The sequence below is a fragment of the Notolabrus celidotus genome, chromosome 12, assembly GCF_009762535.1.
Source record: "Notolabrus celidotus isolate fNotCel1 chromosome 12, fNotCel1.pri, whole genome shotgun sequence".
Taxonomy (NCBI): Eukaryota; Metazoa; Chordata; class Actinopteri; order Labriformes; family Labridae; genus Notolabrus; species Notolabrus celidotus.
Genome location: NC_048283.1, coordinates 9,351,136 through 9,373,911, shown reverse-complemented (window position 1 = coordinate 9,373,911; position 22,776 = coordinate 9,351,136). Strand labels below are relative to the sequence as shown.

The window sequence follows — 22,776 nt, the reverse complement described above, 5'->3', positions numbered from 1 at the left end:
GCCAGAGGAGGTCTTTGATCTCTCATTCTGTTTTGTGCCGGGCACTGTTGAGGGCAGCTCATTGGGCTCGATGGGTCCCATATGGGATGGTAAAACCCACAAGCTTCAGGTTATGAGGATCTCAGTTAGGCTCATGAATACTGAGCGCACAGTCTGTTCATCAGCCAGTCTCACAGCAACTCAAGCATCAAGGTCGACAGTTTGGAACATTGCCTGAATTAACAGTGGCAAATTTATATTGAAACAGAGAGTGATATTCATCTCATGGCTCAGAACTGAAGGAATACAACTCTTATTCATACTAGAAACAATGCTCTGAGTTTATTTCTTCCTTACACTGATGTACCTCTTGCACTGTATTTCTAATAACTACATGAAAAATTCAACAGCATCTCACTCTGGGATGACTCTTACTGATGATTTATGACTTGATGATTAAGAGTCTACAAGAAATTTTCATGACCACTGCACTTGTTCCTTTGGAGAGATTGATTTATCTTGCTGTGCATAAAAGATCAGAAAATGGTTTTCAGATTAAAAATTCCCCACCAACGCCTTCCAACTGTCAAAACTTCAAAGGATAGGTATTAAGTATTGACAAATGACTTAAGAGGTAATTTGTCATGTCTGTTGTGAATTACAGCTTCATGATTAGCTGGAGTGCATATAGATAATGCACTTTTTTTTTTTTACTTTCCTGCACTAACCGTCTCCATCCAAGAGAGAAACTAATAAGAGTGATACCAGCCTACACTTGGGGAAAAGAATTCCATTGCAACTTCAAGATCAAAAATCTTGGTAGATCTACCGTTCCCTCTGCTACTACAACATAATAACTGTCTCCAACAAAAAACAACTCGCATGCACCACAAACACTGCCACCAAAATCACCCGCCTCCTCACACCTAACATGTCTGACCTCAACAACAGAGCCATCATACGCAGAGCACGCACTATAACACTGGACCCCCAACACCCCCTCTACTCAGTCTTCACGCTACTCCCATCTGGTCGCAGATACAGATCCCTATACTGTAGGTGAGCCAGGTTTGGCAGAAGCTTTGTCCCGTTGGCCATAGCACTGCTAAATAAAATGCCAATGTAATGGTTCCGGTGTGTTCATGTGTCCGGTGTGCATATATGTGTCCTGTGTGTTCATATGTGTCCAGTGTGTATATATGTGTCCTGTGTGTTCATATGTGTCCAGTGTGTAAATATGTGGGATGATGTGCACCATTGTTGTGAGGATGGGTGGATGTTTGTTGTTTATTTGTGTTTTATACATGTATTCTTGTACAGACGGTGACAACAAATCTTCTTATTAAGGACAAATAAGGATCCATCCATCCATCCATCCATCCATCCATAGAAGCCCAGAGAGCAGGTAGTAGCAGACATAGAAGTTCTCACCATGTGACCTCTGGGGTCGGACAGCCCTGGACGGTACAGGAGAGGTAGACCGTCATGCCCTCCCAGACGGTGTGAGCCCTCAGAGGGATCGGAAAGTCTGGGGCCTTCCTGCTCAGTTGCTCCATGTACTCCATGTGGGCAGATTTCTTCTTCTCTGCCTGCAGCGTAGAAATTTCCAGAGGTGGAAAACTTTTAAAGTGATAAATAAATACATAATACAGATAAGAGGAAAAGCAATGTGCTGAGAAATATTATTTATCTTTAAACTGCATTTTCTAACAGAGGCAGTCAAGTCCTTCAGAAGCCATTTAAAGAAAAAAGAGAAACAAATAAGATAAGATACAAAATACACTCAGGGTAATCTGATGGTGGCTATGCACTTGAGAAACATGGGAGTAAACAAGACAAGAATAAATCCAAGTGTTAAGCTAACAACCACTAACAAATTTTATTATATTTGTTTGTGATTTCAAAGTTTCTTGAACGATGTCACAAATGTGACCTTGTTTTTCACGGTATTAAATTGTCCCTTTCCAGCTTATCTCAAAGAAATGCAGACAGCAGTAGGTGTATTTTATCTAATGTGTATTCAATCGGAAAATAAAGATTTCAAGGGCTTAACATGTGCAGTCAACTAAATGATTAAACTTTGTCACCTTTGGTAGTTAACAGAATTACTACTCAGTTAAAAAAATTAATGATGTTTTTATTATTGTAGACTCGGAATGACGGTCACATGTTGTGTCCAAACTGTGCCATTCACACCAGCCATGAGCTGTTTAATGACTTTAAAGGTGACATATCATGCAAAATTGACTTTTTAATGGTTCTCTACCTGAAATATGTTTCCCTGGCATGTCTACAAACCCCCCGAGAATGAAAAAAATCCATTCTGCCCTTGTTTTGATTTCTCCACCTTTCTGTAAATGTGTCTAAAACAAGCCGTTTCAGACTTCCGTGTTTTTGTTACGTAACAACAATATCCGGTCTGTCACGGAGTCAGAGCTTGGAGCTTGTTCAGCCCATAGACTGTATAAAATAATACAGAATCCACCCTCCGTTTTTCATTCCCTGCACAAATGTGTGGTAACAAGGAGCTTAGGAGGGAGGCATTCTAGTTGTAGGCTGTCTAAATAAACACTAAGGTCGGTTTTACTCCCCACGTCTGCAGATTTGAAGATCTAGTGGATGATTTTTATTTGTCATGGATAAGTGCTAGCGCTAGTTAGCATAGCTACATAGCTACATGTTCAGAGCTGTGTACCAAGACACACGTCTACATACTGACAAATACAATAACAAGAAACACTAAATCTGTGACCAATCCTTCATAAAAGGTCCCGCTGCCTTTCTGGCAGAGGTCGGTTTTACTCCCCACGTCTGCAGATTTGAAGATCTAGTGGATGATTTTTATTTGTCATGGATAAGTGCTAGAGCTAATTAGCATAGCCACATAGCTACATGTTCATAGCTGTAGCTGTAGCTGTGTACCAAGACACACATCGACATACTGTCAAATAAAACAACAAGAAACACTAAATCTGTGACCAATCGTTCAGAAAGGTCCTGCTGCCTTTCTGGCAAAGGTCGGTTTTACTCCCCACGTCTGCAGATTTGAAGATCTAGTGGATGATTTTTATTTATCATGGATACGTGCTAGCGCTAGTTAGCATAGCCACATAGCTACATGTTCGTAGCTGTGTACCAAGACACACGTCAACATACTGATAAATAAAACAACAAGAAACACTAAATCTGTGACCAATCCTTCAGAAAGGTCCTGCTACAGGCGCCTCTCCGTCAGGATCAGATTCTGGATCAGATTCAGAGGGTTGAAGTAACGTGATCTCTGAGCAGCCGTGCATATTCAGCCAACATGTAAACATTAGATCAACGTGCTGGAGAGCCGAGACCACATCCACTTCCTGAGGGGGCGTAGTCAGAGAGAAAACAGAGTGTTCTAAGGAGGACTGAAGAAGAGGGCTTTTCAGGCATGTCAAAATCTGATTTCAAAGTGTTTTTTTGAGCATAAACTTTAAAGACATGTTTTGGGGACCTCTTAGACCAATATATATTGATGAAAAAAGCGTGATATGTCACCTTTAATGACTGCTTTCACAATTCTTTGACGCTCCACTACCCAGATGTACACAGATAGCAGCTTGCAGCGTGGTTCAGTTTGTTGGTATATTGATCTCGAAAAATGAAGATAAAGTTGTATGTATGCTGTGTCTGGCTAAACTGGCATGTAACCACTTGACTGGAGCAATGTGTAACCAGCACAGGCATGTGGACGTTTACCTGCAAGGAGGACTAAATGCTGGTGGTGCTAGCTCTGCAAATGGTAGCTACACTCAAAATATAATTTTCCCAGAGAATCTGTGATCCTGTGTTTAACTGTGTTTTAATAAATTATGCTAAACTTTGACTGTTTTCTGAGTGTTCTCTTTGGGTTGGTGAGTTTGTTGGAATTTCAATTTCCCTTTAAATGACTAAAGAATTTGGAACATCCCTCATATCATTGTTTTTTCTGGTGTAAGAAAAAGAACCATAAACCTTTAAGATTTGTACTAATAGCTGTAGTATGGACTGTAGTAGCTGTTTACATCCCCCCTCTGCAAACCAGACTAAGGCGTCCAACGTTCCCAAAGCTAGACTCAAAACAGACCACCAGAGTGCCCTTTTCCTGATCTCAGGGACTTCAACCATTTATTTTCTACAAAGCTTAATCTGTCTTCTGTACATACTTCTATTATCATTATTTTCAATGTATTTGTATTTATATCTTGTTAATTACTTCTTCTATTAATATTATTTGAAATTATTAATTAGTGTGTATAGGAGAAACTTTAATGACTGAATTTCCCCTTGGGATAAATAAAGTATTTCTAATATTCTTCGATCTTTAAAAACAAATAATCACTTACTCTGTTGGTATTTTTTTTAAACAAACAGGACACAATTTGCTCCTAATGTACAAGCTAGCGCTCAAATGATAAACCAAACAAAATTAAAAATAACCAAAGTTAAAAAGAATTTAAGTGCATGGAATAAACTTTGTCAGAGTTAGTAGTAGTGATGCTGCAGGGTTAAAAACATGACTATTGTTTTGACAAAGCAGAGAACAATGCAGTCTTTGTTTTTTTTTTATATATATATATTTTTTTGGCCTTTTTGCCTTTATTTACAGGACAGCTGAAGAGAGGCAGGAAATGTGGGGAGTAGAGAACGGGGGAAGGCATGCAGGAAATGGTCGACCGACCGACCGGGAATCGAACCGGCGACCCCTGCGACGAGGACTGTAGCCTCTGTATGTGGGGCGCTTAGACCGCTAGGCCACCAGCGCCCCCAATTCAGTCTTTGTTATGAGTAATTCTTAGAATAAAAACTTGGTGTTTTTGTTACCTGCCTGCGAAGTGCCAGAGTGTCCACTCGTTCCCGCAACACATGCTGGTTCCTGATCACGCCTTGCTCGAACTTCTCGGCTTCATTCCCAAACATGGTCCACTTTTCTCTGACATATTCTTCATCAGCTGCGAGAGTTTCCTTCAAGATATCCCTGGTGGAGTACAGCATGAGTTTTATAGGTCAGAGGTATAATATTTTCTGTCATTGGTGACTTTGAACACTAACTGAGTGTAATGAAGATGATGTGTATAGAATGCAGATCAAAAAATATTCTATGCACTTCCATTGTGATTACCAATTCAGTGTTGGGTTAATACTGTCAAAACATTTGGGAAGTCGCACATTTGAGGTTCACAATTACGCTTTAGAAAATGTTTCAAACAACAACTAGACAGGGAGTACATTTCTTGATTAGATTTTTTTGTACGTTGTCAAAACAGACCTCTATCAGAGAGAAGAGACAAAGGCTTTATTTGTTACAAGACAAATCAACCTTTGACAAAAACAAAACAGCAATTTCCCATTTCTTTTTTTGGCAAGTAAATGTTTCATTCTGTCAAAGTCCATTTGCAGAGAAACGCTGGTTTTATGATTGCCGGCAGTTTGTTGTTGAAAAGGCTCTGTAATGATGTTGGTGGGTTGCTTCTCCATTTTTACCTCCGTGTCATTTCACACGAGAGCCTTTGTCACACATGTTCAAAGGCTGTGACAAGTGGGTGTTTTGTCAATGGGATATGAAGCCTCCCTGCCACAGCTGATTCACGTCACTTTGAAGATAGAGGTACTCTGATCTTACAGGATGATGTGGGTTACTTTAAGGAATCCTTCAGGTGTGGACAGTTGCTGTGTCGCAGCCTGTGTCACATCCTTGACTTGTCTTTTTTTTAATCAAAATTGTTGTCATGGAGATGTCATGCGCTTGTGCTCGTCTGTTTACTCACACAAAGAAGAATTTATCTGTCTTTGTTTGTGCAGCGTGGTGGTGAAGTAAGAAGGGGAGTTCAAAGTGGGGACTAAGGTTCGAGGCTTGTTTGTGATATACAGTTGTGCTTTTTATGATGTATTGGGTAGTTTCTGTTGTCATTATGATATAAAAAGAGTAAACACAGTTTGACAATAAATGGCTTCACACAACCACTAACCATGAGTGAAAAAAAAAACACTTTTCTCTTATCGTTCATATTCTCTGAAAAATTGCCAAAAAATCCCCAAATCTGCCAGGGTATGTAAACTTATGAGCACAACTGTATATGTCCTCAGTATAAAGGGGTTGTTTAGAAACACATCAAGCTTGTACCAGCTCTATGAATGCTGAACCAAGCAATAGAAGTTCCTTACAGACAAATGTGTATTGTAGTGCTTGGCGATACCACAATTTTATGATTGCGACACTTTACAAATGTGTGTTCCCCGTGTTCGGACAGAGTTTGGTAAGAGAGCGTTCAGTTTTGCTGATCCTACTGCTTGGAATACGATCCAGAAGGATTTGAATCTGTCAGATCTTATCTCACTTGACGCCTTTGGGTCCATCTTAAATGAAAGACAGGCCCCAGAACAGTGCCTGTGTTTTTAAATGCTGTTTTGTAATCACAAATTGCACTTTATTTGCAAATAAGTTGCACTTTCAAATTATTGATTGCTTCTACATAATGTCTGTACATAATGCTCCACGCTGTTGAGTTGTGCTATTTATTTTGACGTGTGCTGCAAACCTCTTGGCCAGGTTGCCCTTATAAATGAGGTCTTGATCTCAATGGGTCTCATCTTGTTAAATAAAGGTTAAATTAAATTTTTTTTTAAAAAAGATTTGATTCGATAACAATTACTTTTTTGGCAATCTATTTAATACCTGATACCAATACTTTCAGTGATTTTTTTTTTAAAATAAAATGCATCCCCTGACAAATACTTTTAATGTAAAACTTTATTAAGGAAATCATTTACTGGCCTTTTTTCAACAATGAAATCAATTTATAAAAACACATAAATAATAAATAATCAACATCCTCTATTTAAATTATCTGAGTGGAAAGCTTAAAACAGCCTCTTCACCATGACTACTGTTAAAATGACACTGTGATCATGATGTCTCTGAATTTGTCGGAGTAAGCAACCCTAAAAGGATCAGAAGGGACACATACACTTTTATTTTGCATTTATTAATTAGTATCTATATTTATTCGAGTAATCAATACTCAGAGCAGCGTGTAAATATCGATACCACAGAATCGATACGCCCATCACTAGTGTATTGTTGGTTATCATGATATATAACTTATAATCTTGCCAATTTGAAAAATACCCTGGTATTAGCAGAGGCTTGAAGAAATCAATGCTTAAGCCTAGACTGCACTAAAAGATTCCTTATTCTCTGTATCTAATCTTTGGAAATGTTGATCAATTATCGATTACTCTTAACGAGCGCAGGAAAGAAACTCAGAAAAGTCTCAGGGAAGACTCAAATAACTGACTCAGAAAGGAGGAACCACAGAGACTAAATACACAAAGGGTAATCAAACACAGGTGTGACATGAGACATAGGTGACACTAATCACCATAGACATAATAAAGAGTAGACACCGCATCGACCGCTACTACCTATTGGCGCTGATGACCGTAGGGCGGCCATCTTGGTCTGGTCGCCCGCTCCACTCAATGTAATCTGTTTGGCAGGCGCAATTAAGTGTCAGCGCATTTAATCAATCATAACTCGCTGAATACTAAACTGATTTTCATGCAGGTTTTCTTCTGCAAAAGTCATACATGTAAGTATGATACAGGACACATGGTTCGGCTTATTTTAACATTCATATTGAGCTTAACAGTAATAGATTATTCTGATATGTGATGTATGATAGGTATTTTGCCGCACAGTGCTCTGGTATCTTAAAGTCTCTGCTGCTTCAGTTTACTTTTACATGTAGGATCATGGGTAGGTTGCCCGGACCAAGATGGCGGCCGTATTTCTTGCGCCCCATCAGCCAATGCGGCGTCTACTCATTATATGTCTATGCTAATCAGAGTGGGGCACACAATCAGTGGAGAGGGAAAACTCACAAAGAGTACAAGAACACAAGGGGAAAGGATGACAATAGAACACTAGAAATGACCACTAAAACTGAATAAAAGCAACACATGACACCCAGTTTTTAATTCCTGCCACTAGCTTTCGCTTTGTTTCTCTCTAAAATTCAACAGAACATACGACTACAATTAATTCAGTTTTATTATAATTCAAAACGGCCGTGAAAGTGACGATAAAGCCAGTGTGTCATTGATTTTCAAGATGGTAATATGGTCCAGCCCATAGTGGAACACTATAGACTTGCTAAATACACATCTGTATGGCAGGTCGAAGCTGTGAATTTATCTAAATGTCCATAACATCTCAATTCGCCTGTATATAAGCAGTACATCCATATTTATGGAGAGAAACACACATCACTACACACCATTGTGGGTTTGCCTTCCTCTTAAATGCAGCAGTTGAATATTCCTTTCTCTCATTGCCAGAGGGTTGTGCATCCTGAACCGTCTTTTGAGTGACAGTCCCCAGGGCTTAATTATTTGAACCTTTCTTCACACTCACACACACACACATACACGCACACACACACTACCTCAATAAACAGAGAGACTTAATCTTAAATATTCATAAACTCTTCTCTGAGCTTTGATGGCCACTAGAGCATGAATGACCCTTCAAATACTTGCCATAATTCAGCTAAATGCACAAACAGCATGAATAAATATGCAAATATAAATACGTGCATGCACAAATGCATACACAGACTTGTAGGTACCCACACTACTCGTACTCTCAGGGGCTCAGAGACACCGTTTTGACTTTTCTGCCATGGGCTTGTTTAGTAAAGTGTGTGCCTGTCAGTGCTTTTAATCTCTGTGGGCTCAGAGATTTAAGGCCTTGAGGGAATGAACCACTGGAACTCATCAAGTCAGTGGGTATGAGACGGTTTATGGCTTAATTATTGCTCCCAATGGAATTTTTTATATTACATATTGGTGCAAATAACAGTAAACCGCTCCTTTCAAGACAAACCAGGCATGAGTCAGCTGTATAATTTGCATGTTACCCCCCTTACAACGGGGAGATGATAGCAGGGAAACCATTATGTGAATCAGATTTTAATATGGAGCCATCGCATGAAAGATCTAGCGCCTTCATTTCCACACAAATCAAAACAAATGTCATGCTCCCACATCCTGCAACACTCAGACCTTCCAGAAATAGTGTGCCAATCCTCGAGAGCTTTGAAGTTCATCCTTCCGTCCTTCCTTTCTTATCCTGGGAAGAGTCAATCATCCTAAGTATAACCAGATATCCAGCATCCATCCTAAAATATCCATCCGCACCGTTTTCGTCTCAGCACTGCTGAGAAGGGGAGGATGAGATTTTTGAGGAATTGAGGTTTCATGGAAACATTCTGCTACAGAGGGGAATGGACCTTACTAATTCCAGAGGTAGAGGGCTTGAACAGGTGGATCAGACTGAAGGTGAGACAAGACCGAATTAGACAAAGTACTTTAGGGAATAGGACAGACACTCGTTGATGAGATGGTGTGATGGAGGGTGGTGGTGGTGTTGGCATGGGAGAGGGCATCTAATGAGATGCCGAGTTGGCAGGCCACATCTCTGCAGCTGAGCCTCATTACTGTCAGATGTGTTTTGTCTTTCAAGAGGGGGTGATTGCACCCTCAATGACTTCCCCCCTTTTTCACTCTCTCTCTCCTTTGAAATTCCATCATCCAGCATCACCAATCTTCTCCATCAAATCTCACTGTGACTTCTGGTCATGCATCTCTTCGTGTTGCCGGCCACAGCTCCCTTTTATAACGTGAAAAACATTATATCTGTGTTATTCTTAGAATTTAATAACTGGATGCACAACAAAGACGTCAAATTATATCTGACTGGAAAAAAAAGGCTATCCATTTCTGGAACAGGAAAGAAGCTGCCACTAAGCCTCTGAATGTGGAAGTGCTATTGAGTCCCAACAAAGATACTGTACTATGTGACCCAGACAAGGCATCCAATGTCCCAGTGGTAGAAAGGGGATTTTTGTACAGCAAATCATGTCACAAGAGGCCACAATCCTCTCGCTTCCTGTTCTCAGTGACCTAAAGCTCTCTATTCTGAGACTTATTTTTGGATATATGACATCCTCTCCACAGCTGAGCTGTAATCCTGTCCTTGCAACATGGTTTTAAGACACTTAAAAAGTAGTAGCTCAAACTTGTCATCAACACAATCCTCTCAGTTTCCTATTCACTGATAAGTTAAGGTCTTTATGTACTGGCAGATGAGCAAGTCCAGCTACCAGCTAAGTGCTTACTATTTTAAGAGTGTGTGGTACACCTCTCAACTAACCAGATACATCATATACATTATGTAGTACTTATAGGTCCTGTATTGTTTTCTTGCCCTCTGGAAGTGGTTGTTCCCAATGCTTTTTTACAGGGTTGCATTAGGAAATTATTACATTAGTGATTAATCTGCTGATCATAAACACTTGGTCTGTAAAATTTCAAAATATAATGTAAGTGTCCATGATACTTAAATACTGTCCATAGTGATCTCTTCAAATTCAATTTCTTTTAACTTCTAGAATGACTTAATAACTCTTGTTTGTTACAATAGATTAGGACATTTATGGTCTTTCATAATCTAGAGCAGGGGCTCCCAAAGTGTAGGTCGGGACCCTAATGGGGGGGTCACAAAACACAAATTGGGGGCCGTGAGATATCTTCCAGATTGTTTTTGTTTTTATAAGTTATCTAAAAATAGTACATTTTGCCCATTATAGTAAAAAATATTGACAAAAACAATAGCTAATCTTGAAATAAACTAATAACTTATTCTGTCATCCAGACAATGCCTTTTTCAGAGAAGACCTTGCATAATACAGCAAGAATATGCAAACCATATTCTGCATTTACTGCAACAGCATGGCTCAGTAGTGGAAGAGTCCAGGTGCTAAACTGGCCTGCTGACTTGTCACCTCTTAAAAGATTTTGGTGCATCATGTCACAAAAAGTCCTGGGAAAATCCTATCAGGCAAGAATGGGACAACGTTCAATTTGCAAATGGGTTTAAATTTAAAAACCCAGAAGCTGGCTTCCTTGGTTCCCAAACGCTTGTGTTGTTAAAAGAATATGTGATGCAACATAATAGTAAAAACATGTCCCTGTCCTAACTGGAAATGTCTCTTTTGAAAATGTTAAATAAGCCTACATTTTTCATAAAACAATAAAATGCTTCACTTTCAACATTTGATTTGTTGCCTTTGCACTATTTTCTATCAAATATAGGGTTTAAATGATTTGTAAACCATCAAAAAATATATTTTTTTAAGCATTACACACAATGTCCCAACTCTTATGGAATTGGGGTACAAAATTTTCCAAAAACTTTTCTTTCTGACAATATGGTGCGCAACTTTCTCTTCTTTCCCATCTCTACATAAAAAGGTTTCACAGTTTGACTCAGTTTAATGGTTATTATGGCTTAATGGTTTCATGACATCCGTGAGACAGTGAGTAATAAAAGAAGTCCACAGCTGGCCTTTTACAGACAGATCAGAGAAGAAGCCTAGTTTCCGTTGATTATTCAGACTCTGTTGGCATAAAAGCTCTTCTGCAGTACAGCTTGCAGGGCAGAGCACCAGTGAAACTTGAGCCACTCCACTTTGTCAAATGAAGTGGAGAAGGAGGATGTGGTGGTGACTACTGATTGAGAGGCTGAATTATGACAAGTACAGATCATGCAGGAAGGAAGTCCTCTTGAGAAAAATAGAGGCTGGCTCTTAGTCTTTGGTTCAGCTTGTACTCGCAGAAGACAGAAGTCCAAAATGAGAATGAAGATAATGTGCCAGAAATGAGAACTGCGGATGATGGAGAATTTAAAAATGTTCCCTGTGGTGTCACTGACTTTTTGTGCAGCCTGTTACTAAATATGATTTATAACTATCACACATAATGTGAAATTTATTTTATTAAATGAGCTATTTTATGCCTTATTGTTACTGGAACTATTACTGTTATACTGCTCAACAATGAAAACTGTGCGATGAGACTAGTCAATCTAACAGACCACCTCTATTCATTCATGAGTGGAACAAAGTTTTGTTTTCAAAGTTGCAACAATTTCAGCAGAGTGAAATTAAGTGCAAGCATGAGAGGCCAGCTGTGAAAAGCATTAAAAGTATCCGTGGTGAGTTTCTGCACCTGTAGCAATCCAAAAAGAGCAGTTTTCATTCTGTTTTTATAACAGCTCTACAGCTGACCGAGAGGGAGCAAACTGGTTGTCCTCCACTGCAGATGTTGTTTCAGGTGCAAGCTCATTATGCAAATCAGAAGAGGGATTATTATCTCTCAAATGCTTTGACATCAAAAATTGGGGTGAGAACTTTTACGTCCTGGAAGGTTTATGAAAGCTTAGTTTGCTGTGAACTAAAGCGCAGCTTATGGGGGAACTAAATGCTAAAACATGTAGAAAAAGGTGCCTTAATGGTGTTCAATAAGGATCTTGATGATTTTGATCATATGTATTACCAGATTTACAAGTCTTCTATTGCTTTTTTGAAGCTCTTTGAGGAGCTTTCCTTTTGTGTTGATTTTGGTGCCCCCCTGTGGACAAAGCCTCCTGTCTTCACTGATTTTGTCATACTATTGAAAATTGAGGGGGAGAAGTTGGAGTTGGGCTTAAAGGTGACATATCATGCAAAATTGACTTTTTAATGGTTCTTTACCTGAAATATGTTTCCCTGGCATGTCTACAAACCCCCCGAGAATGAAAAAAATCCATTCTGCCCCTGTTTTCATTTCTACACCTTTCTGTAAATGTGTGTGAAACGAGCCGTTTCAGACTTCCGTGTTTTTGTTACGTAACAACAATATCCGGTCTGTCAAGGAGTCAGAGCTTGGAGCTTGTTCAGCCCATAGACTGTATAAAATAATACTGAATCCCCCCTCCGTTTTTCATTCCCTGCACAAATGTGTGCTAACAAGGAGCTTAGGAGGGAGGCATGCTAGTTGTAGGCTGTCTTAATAAACACAAAGGTCGGTTTTACTCCCCACGTCTGCAGATTTGAAGATCTAGTGGATGATTTTTATTTATCATAGATAAGTGCTAGCGCTAGTTAGCATAGCTACATGTCGTAGCTGTGTACCAAGACACACGTCGACATACTGACAAATAAAACAACAAGAAACAGAATCTGGAAGGTCCCGCTGCCTTTCTGGCAGAGGTCGGTTTTACTCCCCACGTCTGCAGATTTGAAGGATTAGTGGATGATTTTTATTTATCATGGATAAGTGCTAGCGCTAATTGGCATAGCCACATAGCTACATGTTCATAGCTGTAGCTGTAGCTGTGTACCAAGACACACGTTGACATACTGACAGATAAAACAACAAGAAACACTAAATCTGTGACCAATCCTTCATAAAAGGTCCTGCTGCCTTTCTGGCAGATGTCGGTTTTACTCCCCACGTCTGCAGATTTGAAGATCTAGTGGATGATTTTTATTTATCATGGATAAGTGCTAGCGCTAGTTAGCATAGCCACATAGCTACATGTTCGTAGCTGTGTACCAAGACACACGTCAACATACTGATAAATAAAACAACAAGAAACACTAAATCTGTGACCAATCCTTCAGAAAGGCCCTGCTACAGGCGCCCCTCCGTCAGGATCAGATTCAGAGGGTTGAAGTAACGCGATCTCTGAGCAGCCGTGTATATTCAGCCAACATGTAAACATTAGATCAACGTGCTGGAGAGCCGAGGCACATCCACTTCCGGAGGGGGCGTGGTCAGAGGGAAAACGGAGTGTTCTGATGAGGAATGAAGAAGAGGACTTTTCAGGCATGCCAAAATCTGATTTCAAAGTGTTTTTTTGAGCATAAACTTTAAAGACATGTTTTGGGGACCTCTTAGACCAATATATATTGATGAAAAAAGCGTGATATGTCCCCTTTAATATAACTACTGAATTGCATGGTAGCTTATAATATTTCGATGACATAAGTTATAAACTTTATACAACATATAAAGACAGAAAGTTATAACCTTTACACCTTTAAACTTAAGTCTAAAAGTTTTTAATGTGTATTTTTATAAAATCGAAAAAAATCAAAATGTGGGCATCTTCTTCTTTTTCTGAATTTCCAGCAGGCTGTATGATGTGGAGTCTGATGCTGCCTCAAGAGACAGGTGGATATCCTGCAGTGACCCATCGGAAATATCAGTAAATTCAAGTAAAATACAGACTTCGCTTATCCAGTGCAAATGCGCAACACGAAAGCCTGATTTATATTTCTGTGTTGAATCGACGGCGTAGCCTACGCAGACCGCATGCCCTGTGATTGGTCCACTCTGCAGCATTGTATTTCCCGCATTTACAGCACTTCTGGGATCCCCACTCATTGGCCACACATCGGTCGTGTATTTCTTCTCCTCCTCTCTATACTTAATGTAATCATGTCTGTATGATAAACAGCAACATGTATCAGCTGTAGATTAACATAACACGCTCTGAATCGCTGTGGAAAAGTAAACAGAGGTCATAGCGGGGGCAGAAACAGGCGACCCAACTATCAGAGAGACTGCACTGCCTTCAAGCGTTTCGGCGGAGTATTGCTGCGCGTCACGGACACATCGACGCACAAGTATGTGGTGCTCATGTCCGCGTCGACCACTGCGCAGAAGTATAAACCAGACTTAAGCAATGAGGTCACGGGGTAATTCACAAATTATAAGTGGTACCATGCAAACAGGGCTATGTTCGATTCCCACATGGTTAAAAACACAGACGTCCTCCACAGTTATTAAAATTCATCAGAGATTTTCAGGGGTAATACTAATCCAGTGTGAATCAGGCTTATGTCAAAAAAGGCATCAGTATTAATTTCAGTTTTTTTCATAACCAGTTAAAAATCCCTTACTGTAGCTTTAATGCAAGTTTCTTGACTCAGCCAGAAAATGTTAGTGCAGCAATTCTATTTCCATCAAATGATCCCCATCATTCTGTGGTATTATCCCTTTCACTTCACAGGAGCCAATTGTGAGCCAATAAATGAGCAGCAGGGTTTTTATATGGCTCTTTTTATATGATCCATTCATCAGCGTGATGGAAACAGACACCCCTGATTACTTTATCCATTAACAACTTCTGTATTGATCTTCCAGAAAATCTGTTATTTCAAAATAGGTATTGATGTTGTGATGTAAAATTACACACACTCAAATAGAGGCTTCTATCTTTATCATCCACACCTTAAGTCTTATTAATGATCAACAAAAATGTGTGAAATATACTTTATTGCATCTCTGTTCTCACCATGTCCTGTGGCGGGGGAAGCTCTCCATGTTCAGGATCTCCTTGACGGACATCACGTCAGCAGGGATGATAGGATAGAAGTCAGAGTAGGAAGCCTCCTCATCACTGTTGTATTTGGAAAAATAAACCTGGTTAACATAATGTATCATGCATATCATCGAATGACACAGGGGGAAGATGAAGGAATAAATATTTCCCCTTGTCATCCTTCACACATATTTAATGTGTTGATGGAGAGATTGGGCGTTTATATTAGCATGCCTTTTTATTTTGTTACAGCACATTGAAAATTATTCAATCATTAGTTCACTAACCATTATTCCCCTCTGCCACTAGAAAGCAGCAATGTCTGTCCTATTCTCAGTGTGAACAGCAGAGGTGGCTGTATGTCAGGCAGAGCTGTTGTTGAAGGCAAACATTGAACACTCCAGACTGAAAACAACTTCGATACTCTGTCTGTGCTGGACCACGGTGATGTCTTGTACATGAATGCTTCTTCAGAACTTACATGTGATGGACACCATGTATCATGGAGCACTGAGGTCCATCACCAATTTTAAAGCTCTAACTCAACTCACCACTGTTTGCTGTATTAAGGTGTTGGTTGGTCTTCCTAGTCTGCACGTAGAGTGAAACATTGACATATTGTTATTTACAAGTTTATTTTACGTCTGCTCAGAGGAGAACGGGAACTTATAATCTTCGATACCAGGAACTTCCTTACCATCTGTTCCAAAGGTCAGAACTGAGATGGGAACTGCTGCTCGTGTTAATACTAAAACAGCAGAAACTAAAGGACCTGATCTCATTGGATGCTTTTACAGTGCTTTTTGAGGAAGACACATCCAGTTGATGTGCTACTTAACCCTTCTGCTATGTTGCGGGTCAAATCGACCCTTTTTAAAGTCTATTTTAGGTAATATATGCCTTCCAAACCAGCTAAATACAACATCAAAACCTGGGGAGCATGTGACAGAAATTGTGTCGTGTTAATTTATCAAAATCCCTTCATAAAAAAAATAAAAATTCAAAATGTAAAATAAAATAAACAAAAGTCTTTGGCATGTAAAACTATTGTATTTATGTTTAGAGCTTTCCAAAGCACATTAATAAGAGTTTTAACAAGGATTTTAATGAAAAATGAGTGAGTTATCCTCACTGAACCATGATCTGTGAGGATTAAAGAACACCAACGGACTACATCTTGATGTAAATGGTTTGTAATGGAATTAAAAATTAGATAAAAAAAAAATGTGTATTGGGATTTGTTTGGGTTCTAACACTTTCGGATAATTGAATAAGCCCCGGGTCAAATTGACACAGGAACATTACTGCTGTTCCAGAGAAACGAACATAACAGGAGGGTTAATATATATTCATAATTTTGATTGACTTGTTCTACTTTTTACTCTGTTTTTAAATGTATTATAACCGCCTTTTGTGTCATGTTTGTACCTATGGCTGCTCTTTGTTTGTTGAAAACCACACTAGCTATGCTGCTGCCATCTTGGCCAGGACGCTTGAAAATTTTGTTTTTTCATATCAATGAGTTTCCTGGTTAAATAAAGGTTCAAAATAACAAATAAATAAATAACAATGTTTGCCTCTGAGAAACCATAATCTAACAAAACAACATAATCTGCAAAAAGAGAGATTACCATAACAGATGGACCTGTTATGGTAATCTCTCTTTTGAAATACAATGTCAATATTGTTTCTTGATACCTTCTGTCAAACTGCAGCTCTGGGGTAAGACACCAAGTGTGGTTCACTGTGTTTTAAAGCAGATTTGTCACTGATCCGTTCAAACAGTTTGTGCTCATATTCAAATAAAAAAATCCCACAATTGGTTGTCTTCCCTTGACAAACAGAGAGTTAGGAACAAGTTGTCAGTTACAATGGTTGCACTGTTGCCGCTGGCTACAGTTTTGTATTTCACAGCTGCTGGGCATAATCTGTCTATGTAGTCTCTTCAGTTTGATTTCTATCCAAAACACATGGTGCAACACTCCCGCAACTGTATCCTGATACATTATCTGACAATTCAACTTAGTGTCCTCTAGTATTTTACCGGTTAGTGGGGTTTGAGAAATGAGGAAAGCAGTGGCATCAAATTTGTAAGTAATCAAATAATTAGAATGTTCATTTGTGCAGCTACACTTCAGATCACAGTTTTCAAATCCCACACTTTGGACTGTTAATTGAATAAATGCACTTCATTCCTTTCCAACGTTTTGTTTTCACTGGCTATGGCTGCTGAATTTTCTCATTTCACCATCCAATGGCAGCAGAACAAAAAGCTCATTTTGGACTCTGGTATTAAGTACTGATACACGATGTAAAGCCCAAGCTTAATGACCTGTTTTCTTTATATGACCATCATCAGCTGCTTCTTCTCTGCGTGTTCCACTTTCGCTCACACACACACACACACATGCTATTGTCTATAGGGAGTTTATATAATCAGGAGAAACATTGGCTGCTGATGTAAGCACAGGCAAATGATGACAAATGATGTTTATGAGCCAGAGGGTTTTGGATCGGAGCCAACAGGTTGTTCATGGTACAATGGCAATTTTAATTGTTGGCGGCATCGTAGCATGCAATCAACTGCAATGTTCGGTTTAAAACCCACATTGTGTTCTTTGTCAACGGGCTGTAAAGCTGTTTGTGTTCCAGATGATGGACTGGAGCAAAAACTGAACATGATGAGCCAAACGTGGACACATACAGTTAAGTAATAACAAACCAGAGGCAGTGCCAGCTGCTGTCTCTTTAGGGACTTCAAGTATTTCCTTCATCATGAACATGTAGTCGAGAACGAGGAGACACAGATACAGACACAATAGGTGCACATATGTAATGCTACACTGAAGTATGAGCTCTCCATTTAAAGCACCAACAATAAACTGGGGTGGGCTTCACTATGTGCCCCCCTATAAACAGGAGAGGGGCATTAATTGTTAGCGACAAGGGCACTCGAGGCGATGAAGCTGAAAGGAATTTTTGTAACAAGAGATGCAGTAAATTTTGCTCTCTCTGACTGCTGCACCTTTCACATGATAAGAGTGATAGGGTGTTTAAAGTCTAAAAGCTGTCCTTGATTTGATATCAATGTGCTTATTCTATGTAATACAACAGCTGCATTGAAATCAACATAAAGTAACTTGAGTCTCAAAGCTTATGAGCCAGAGCTCAAAGTTTACCTGGGTATGTATAACTGTTGTTGCTGTTAATAAGTAGCCTAAGGCATTACTTTCAATAAGCCATCTCACTAATGGCAATGCAAATTGACATGACTTCTCTTTTTCTTTTGTTCGAAATTTCCCCATTTCGCAGCACTCAGGGGACAACTTCTGCTTTTGCCGTCTTATTTGTCTCTTTTCCTTTGTTCAGTTTCCCTCTGAGTCTATGCTTATAGGTGCCGTTTGAATAATAGAGTGCAAAGCGTGTGGCTGGGCAGTATCTCTTGAGTACATCTCACAGATCTATAAACACACACACACAAAAAGGCACACACATAAGGGGGAACATTCACACACTTGTGCTGTGGTGCATGTAAGTAAATACTTTGGAGTTTCTGCTGTAGCGTGCAAGAGAGGGAGGTCGTGCACTTTATGTGCTATGTTGTTTTTAACAGGCTTCCTCAAAATATTAACTCTGTGGAACAGTGGAATTTAAAAAGAGGATATTTTTCAGAGCACCTGATGTTCTGCTGTAATTGTTGTGAGCTTGTCAACAACTTGTACTGGGAATAGTGATACCTCAGGTACAAACAAGCAGCACTAAACCAAATAGGCAAACTGTCTCCTTCCGTAGTTTTGTTTTCCAAATCTTCCCAGAGGACACTTATTTCAGTCTTATATTAGATTAAATTTGAGTCTGCTGTTAGAACAAATTCTGCATTGCATCTGCTGTCCCTTTTTTTAGCAGAGAGAGCTCAGAACTCTAAATTTGGCTCAACTAAGTTTAATGGAATAATCGCTTATTCTTATCATTCCTTCAGAGAAAATGGGTTGAGTTCCCTTTATTCTACAGTGGAGATTGCAGACCCACAGGTTAGCTAATTTAATAATTCCCTGCAGCAGGGTGGGGGGGCGGTGGAATGAAGGCAAATTTGACTGGAGACTATTAGGGCAAGACCAGAAGGGATTTCTGTTAGATCTCACTGGAATCACCTGGGACTGCTGTGGTATCTGCTTTTACATTTGTCTTCTCCTTTTTTTGTCTTATGCCTTCGTGCAATTTAACAGGTCTACTTCTTAATATTCAGTGACTGCAGGTGTAGAAAGATACATACATGTCCTCAGAATTTAATGGAGTAGATTTCTGATATTTCATTTAATAACCATTCATGTGAAATTAGGTATAAACAGAGAACATCTGAGGTGAGACTTTCATTGAGTAGCTGTTCTCAAACTTTAAATCATGCCACATTATTTTTCCCAGTCTGTGAGGTTTACCTTGTTGTCAGGGTGTTTTTGGGGTCGACTGAAGCTTGAGTTTTTTTCTATTGCAAAAAAAACCCCATTACCTGTGTACCTCATAAAGGACTCAATTTGGACGTCATTGTCTGTCCTTCTCTGCCCTATCCAAACAGAAGCAACAAATCCACATCAAACTACCTTTTGTATTTACCTCTGGATTGTTTTCTCGCCTGCTGTTTCCAATGTAAGAAAGTGGAGCCAATTTGGATGTCTGACTGTCATTACAGTAACCTTCTGCCACTTCCTTTGTCTTGGTTTAATCTTGATATCTATAGAGAATTGTTGTGGCTCAAGCTGTTTGCATTTATGTGGTCCTATTATGCTGCTGTTCATATTTGTCTTTCAACACACTGGTTGAGTGGAACAGCAGAGAATGTCCTTGCAATAACACTGCTAACCACAATGCAACTGGGGTGTAACTGCAAGACATGTTGTCTTGATTCACTCAACAACCAGTTTTAACTGGTAGAGTGTGTGTGTGTGTGCAAAGCAAAGTCATATTAATATCATGTTAAATCTTACAAAGCAACAATTAGATACATTTATAAATTGCTCCTGAAAGATGAGAAATAGTTGTAAAAGTTATGTCTCATTCTTTCACTTTCTTGTAAAACAAATGTATCTTTCCAGCCAGTGTTGAGATGCTTAAACATCACTTCAGGACTTCAGTTTATACACTGTTTGTTAACATTGGCATAACTAAATGTTTTGGTCCTTCATACTTAAGATGTTTAATAGTTTTTTTGCTATTCAGACATTTCTGTTCAATTTATTCTACTGTATAAATACAATTTATGGTTGCACAACAGATCTGACATCTACAAACAACACCAAGACAACAAGACCAACCCACCACGCTGCATGCCAATGATCCGTCACAGGGATGCAATAAGTATATTTACACTGATGCTGACAATCTATTACAGCACTATACAGTATGATACCATACCATTCGACACAAAATGATAGGATACAACTAGGACACGACTGTATACGATAGGATAAGATGCGATATGCTATGATACACTTAAGTGTCCCGCAAGATAAATTTGTCTTGGACTTCGATGCGGTTCATATGTAACTGTGGTGTCAGTCACAGAGATGCAATAAAGTCTACAATAAGGTATGGTATGACTATGATACCATACCGTGCCATACTGTACAATATTGCACCGTTCCATACCTTACTGCACACTTAAGTGTCCTCTTAGGAAAAATTTGTTTTGAACTCAGTCCTTCATACTTTTAGCTGTAGCCAGGCATCAGCTACATGGATGCAAAATGTACTTTTATTTTGGTACTTATGATATGATACGATCAGTACGACACGTTATAATACGATATAATACGATCTATATAAAATAGTTTAGTGTCCCCTTAGATCATTTTTTTTGGACCCCACATGCTGCACACATTTAGCTTCCTCCACAGTAGTATTAATGAATAAAAACAATATACATAGAAACAGAGAAAACAAACAGAAACAGCATAAATTGCACATTGCCCAAGTTACACAAATGCAGAATAAAACACAAAATAAATCAATAAAAATAAGCCTCAAGAAGCATTACTGTATCATGATAGAGTTTGGCACATATTACTTTTAAAGCAGTTTAGTTTGCATTGGGGAACTTGATATCTCCTGCCTGTGTTGTTTTGGGTTTATTGTGGTTTGCTGCTTTAGAACCCAGTCTTATAGGTTTGGATCAGTTGGACTGTAGAATGATCCCAATTTGGCAACTTAAAGTGCATTATGCTGATTGTCTTTACTTCCATCTCAAGAAGTTGAATAAGTAAATAATGGACTTTCACCTGTTATGGATGTTTTTTATCCTTTAATACTTTTACTAAATGACCACTGGCAAACCTTCACGGCCTCCCCTGATCTTTTTTAACTCACACAAACTGATGTCTGAGGAGTATTTTTTCACCTGGAAGTGAAGGTCTTCTTCTTGATCTGGGAGGACAGCTGCATGCTGTGAGACATCTGGGACGACTGCTCCTCCTGCTCTCGCTTCATCACCATCCTGGTTTCCATGGTAACCCCCCTACTGGCACCTGTGGAGGGAGGGGAATGCTCGGAGTGAGGATGCAGATGTGTGTAGGAGGCAGTGATGTACAAAGTCAATGGAAGTCAGTCAGACGCTGCAGAAACATAACCACATTATGTCTGTAAAGGCATCTTGTTTGCACAGAATTATGAATCAGTTTCTCACCGTACCCCCTGAGCATGGTCACTGGGCCCAGAGGATGCGCTATGGAGTATGCAAATAGGCCTCAGAGTGCCGATATCTAAAGGAACACAGTTTTTGTGATGTATTGAAGGGCCTGGTGACTGCGAGACACAACAGGGTGCGACTAAATACATTGTACTTTTGAATCAATACCCGCTGTAATTACATCCATTACATCCTTGATCCACATTAATATGTATCAAACTTGTGTCAGCGTCTGATTTCTATCGACAAACAAGCAGCAAACACACCTAACATTAATGGGTTTCGATTCAAAATGTCATTAATGCATTTAGGGAAAGAAAATCAGAGTCTGAAATTCAATAGTCAGCGCTGTGAAAGGGATGCAGTCTTTAAATATGGATTTTCTTTTTTTGGAATGTTTGGAAAATACTTAACTTTCAGAATCGCTGCTTAATGATTAACTTCAGAGTTTATTTTACCATTTATCTTTTTGATTAATGGGCTTAATCCTCCATAAAACATCAATGAAACATGCAGTCTCATTATCACAGAGCCCAAGGTGGCACCTTCTTTTTTTTTTTTGTCCAGCTGCTTGATCAAACTTTGGCTGGATGCTGCAAAAGTTTGGCTTTTTTTCTAACTACATTAGGAGTTCTTGTGGATGATTTACTAAATGTCCCAACTTCAAACAGCAATCCACATTGTTATTGACATAGCTCTTAGATTCCATTCCAGCGGAAAATTTTACTGCTCAAGGTTTTCTCTTCTAAGTCTCCAGAGACAAAATTGAGATTCTCACTTCAGCCTCATTCAAGTTTCAAGTTGTTCTCATTCATTTCTCATTAGTTTCTCCAAAAACTCACTAGGAGAAATAGTTCAGACTATGACATGAGTCTTATTTGAGAGATCTCAT

At 39.2% G+C, this 22,776-nt stretch overlaps 1 protein-coding gene across 1 annotated transcript in view; it reads right to left on the bottom strand.

Moving 5' to 3' along the window:
• Positions 1-22,776, bottom strand: part of myom3 (myomesin 3) — a 175,584-nt gene that overhangs the window by 54,854 nt on the left and 97,954 nt on the right. The window contains exons 3-6 of the mRNA XM_034698701.1: positions 21,597-21,723; positions 15,179-15,283; positions 4,816-4,969; positions 1,411-1,568 (exon numbers count right to left, since the gene is read on the bottom strand). Of these exons, the coding sequence (XP_034554592.1) occupies positions 1,411-1,568; positions 4,816-4,969; positions 15,179-15,283; positions 21,597-21,703 (524 nt within the window). The 5' untranslated portion in view covers positions 21,704-21,723. The remainder of the gene's footprint in view (positions 1-1,410; positions 1,569-4,815; positions 4,970-15,178; positions 15,284-21,596; positions 21,724-22,776) is intronic.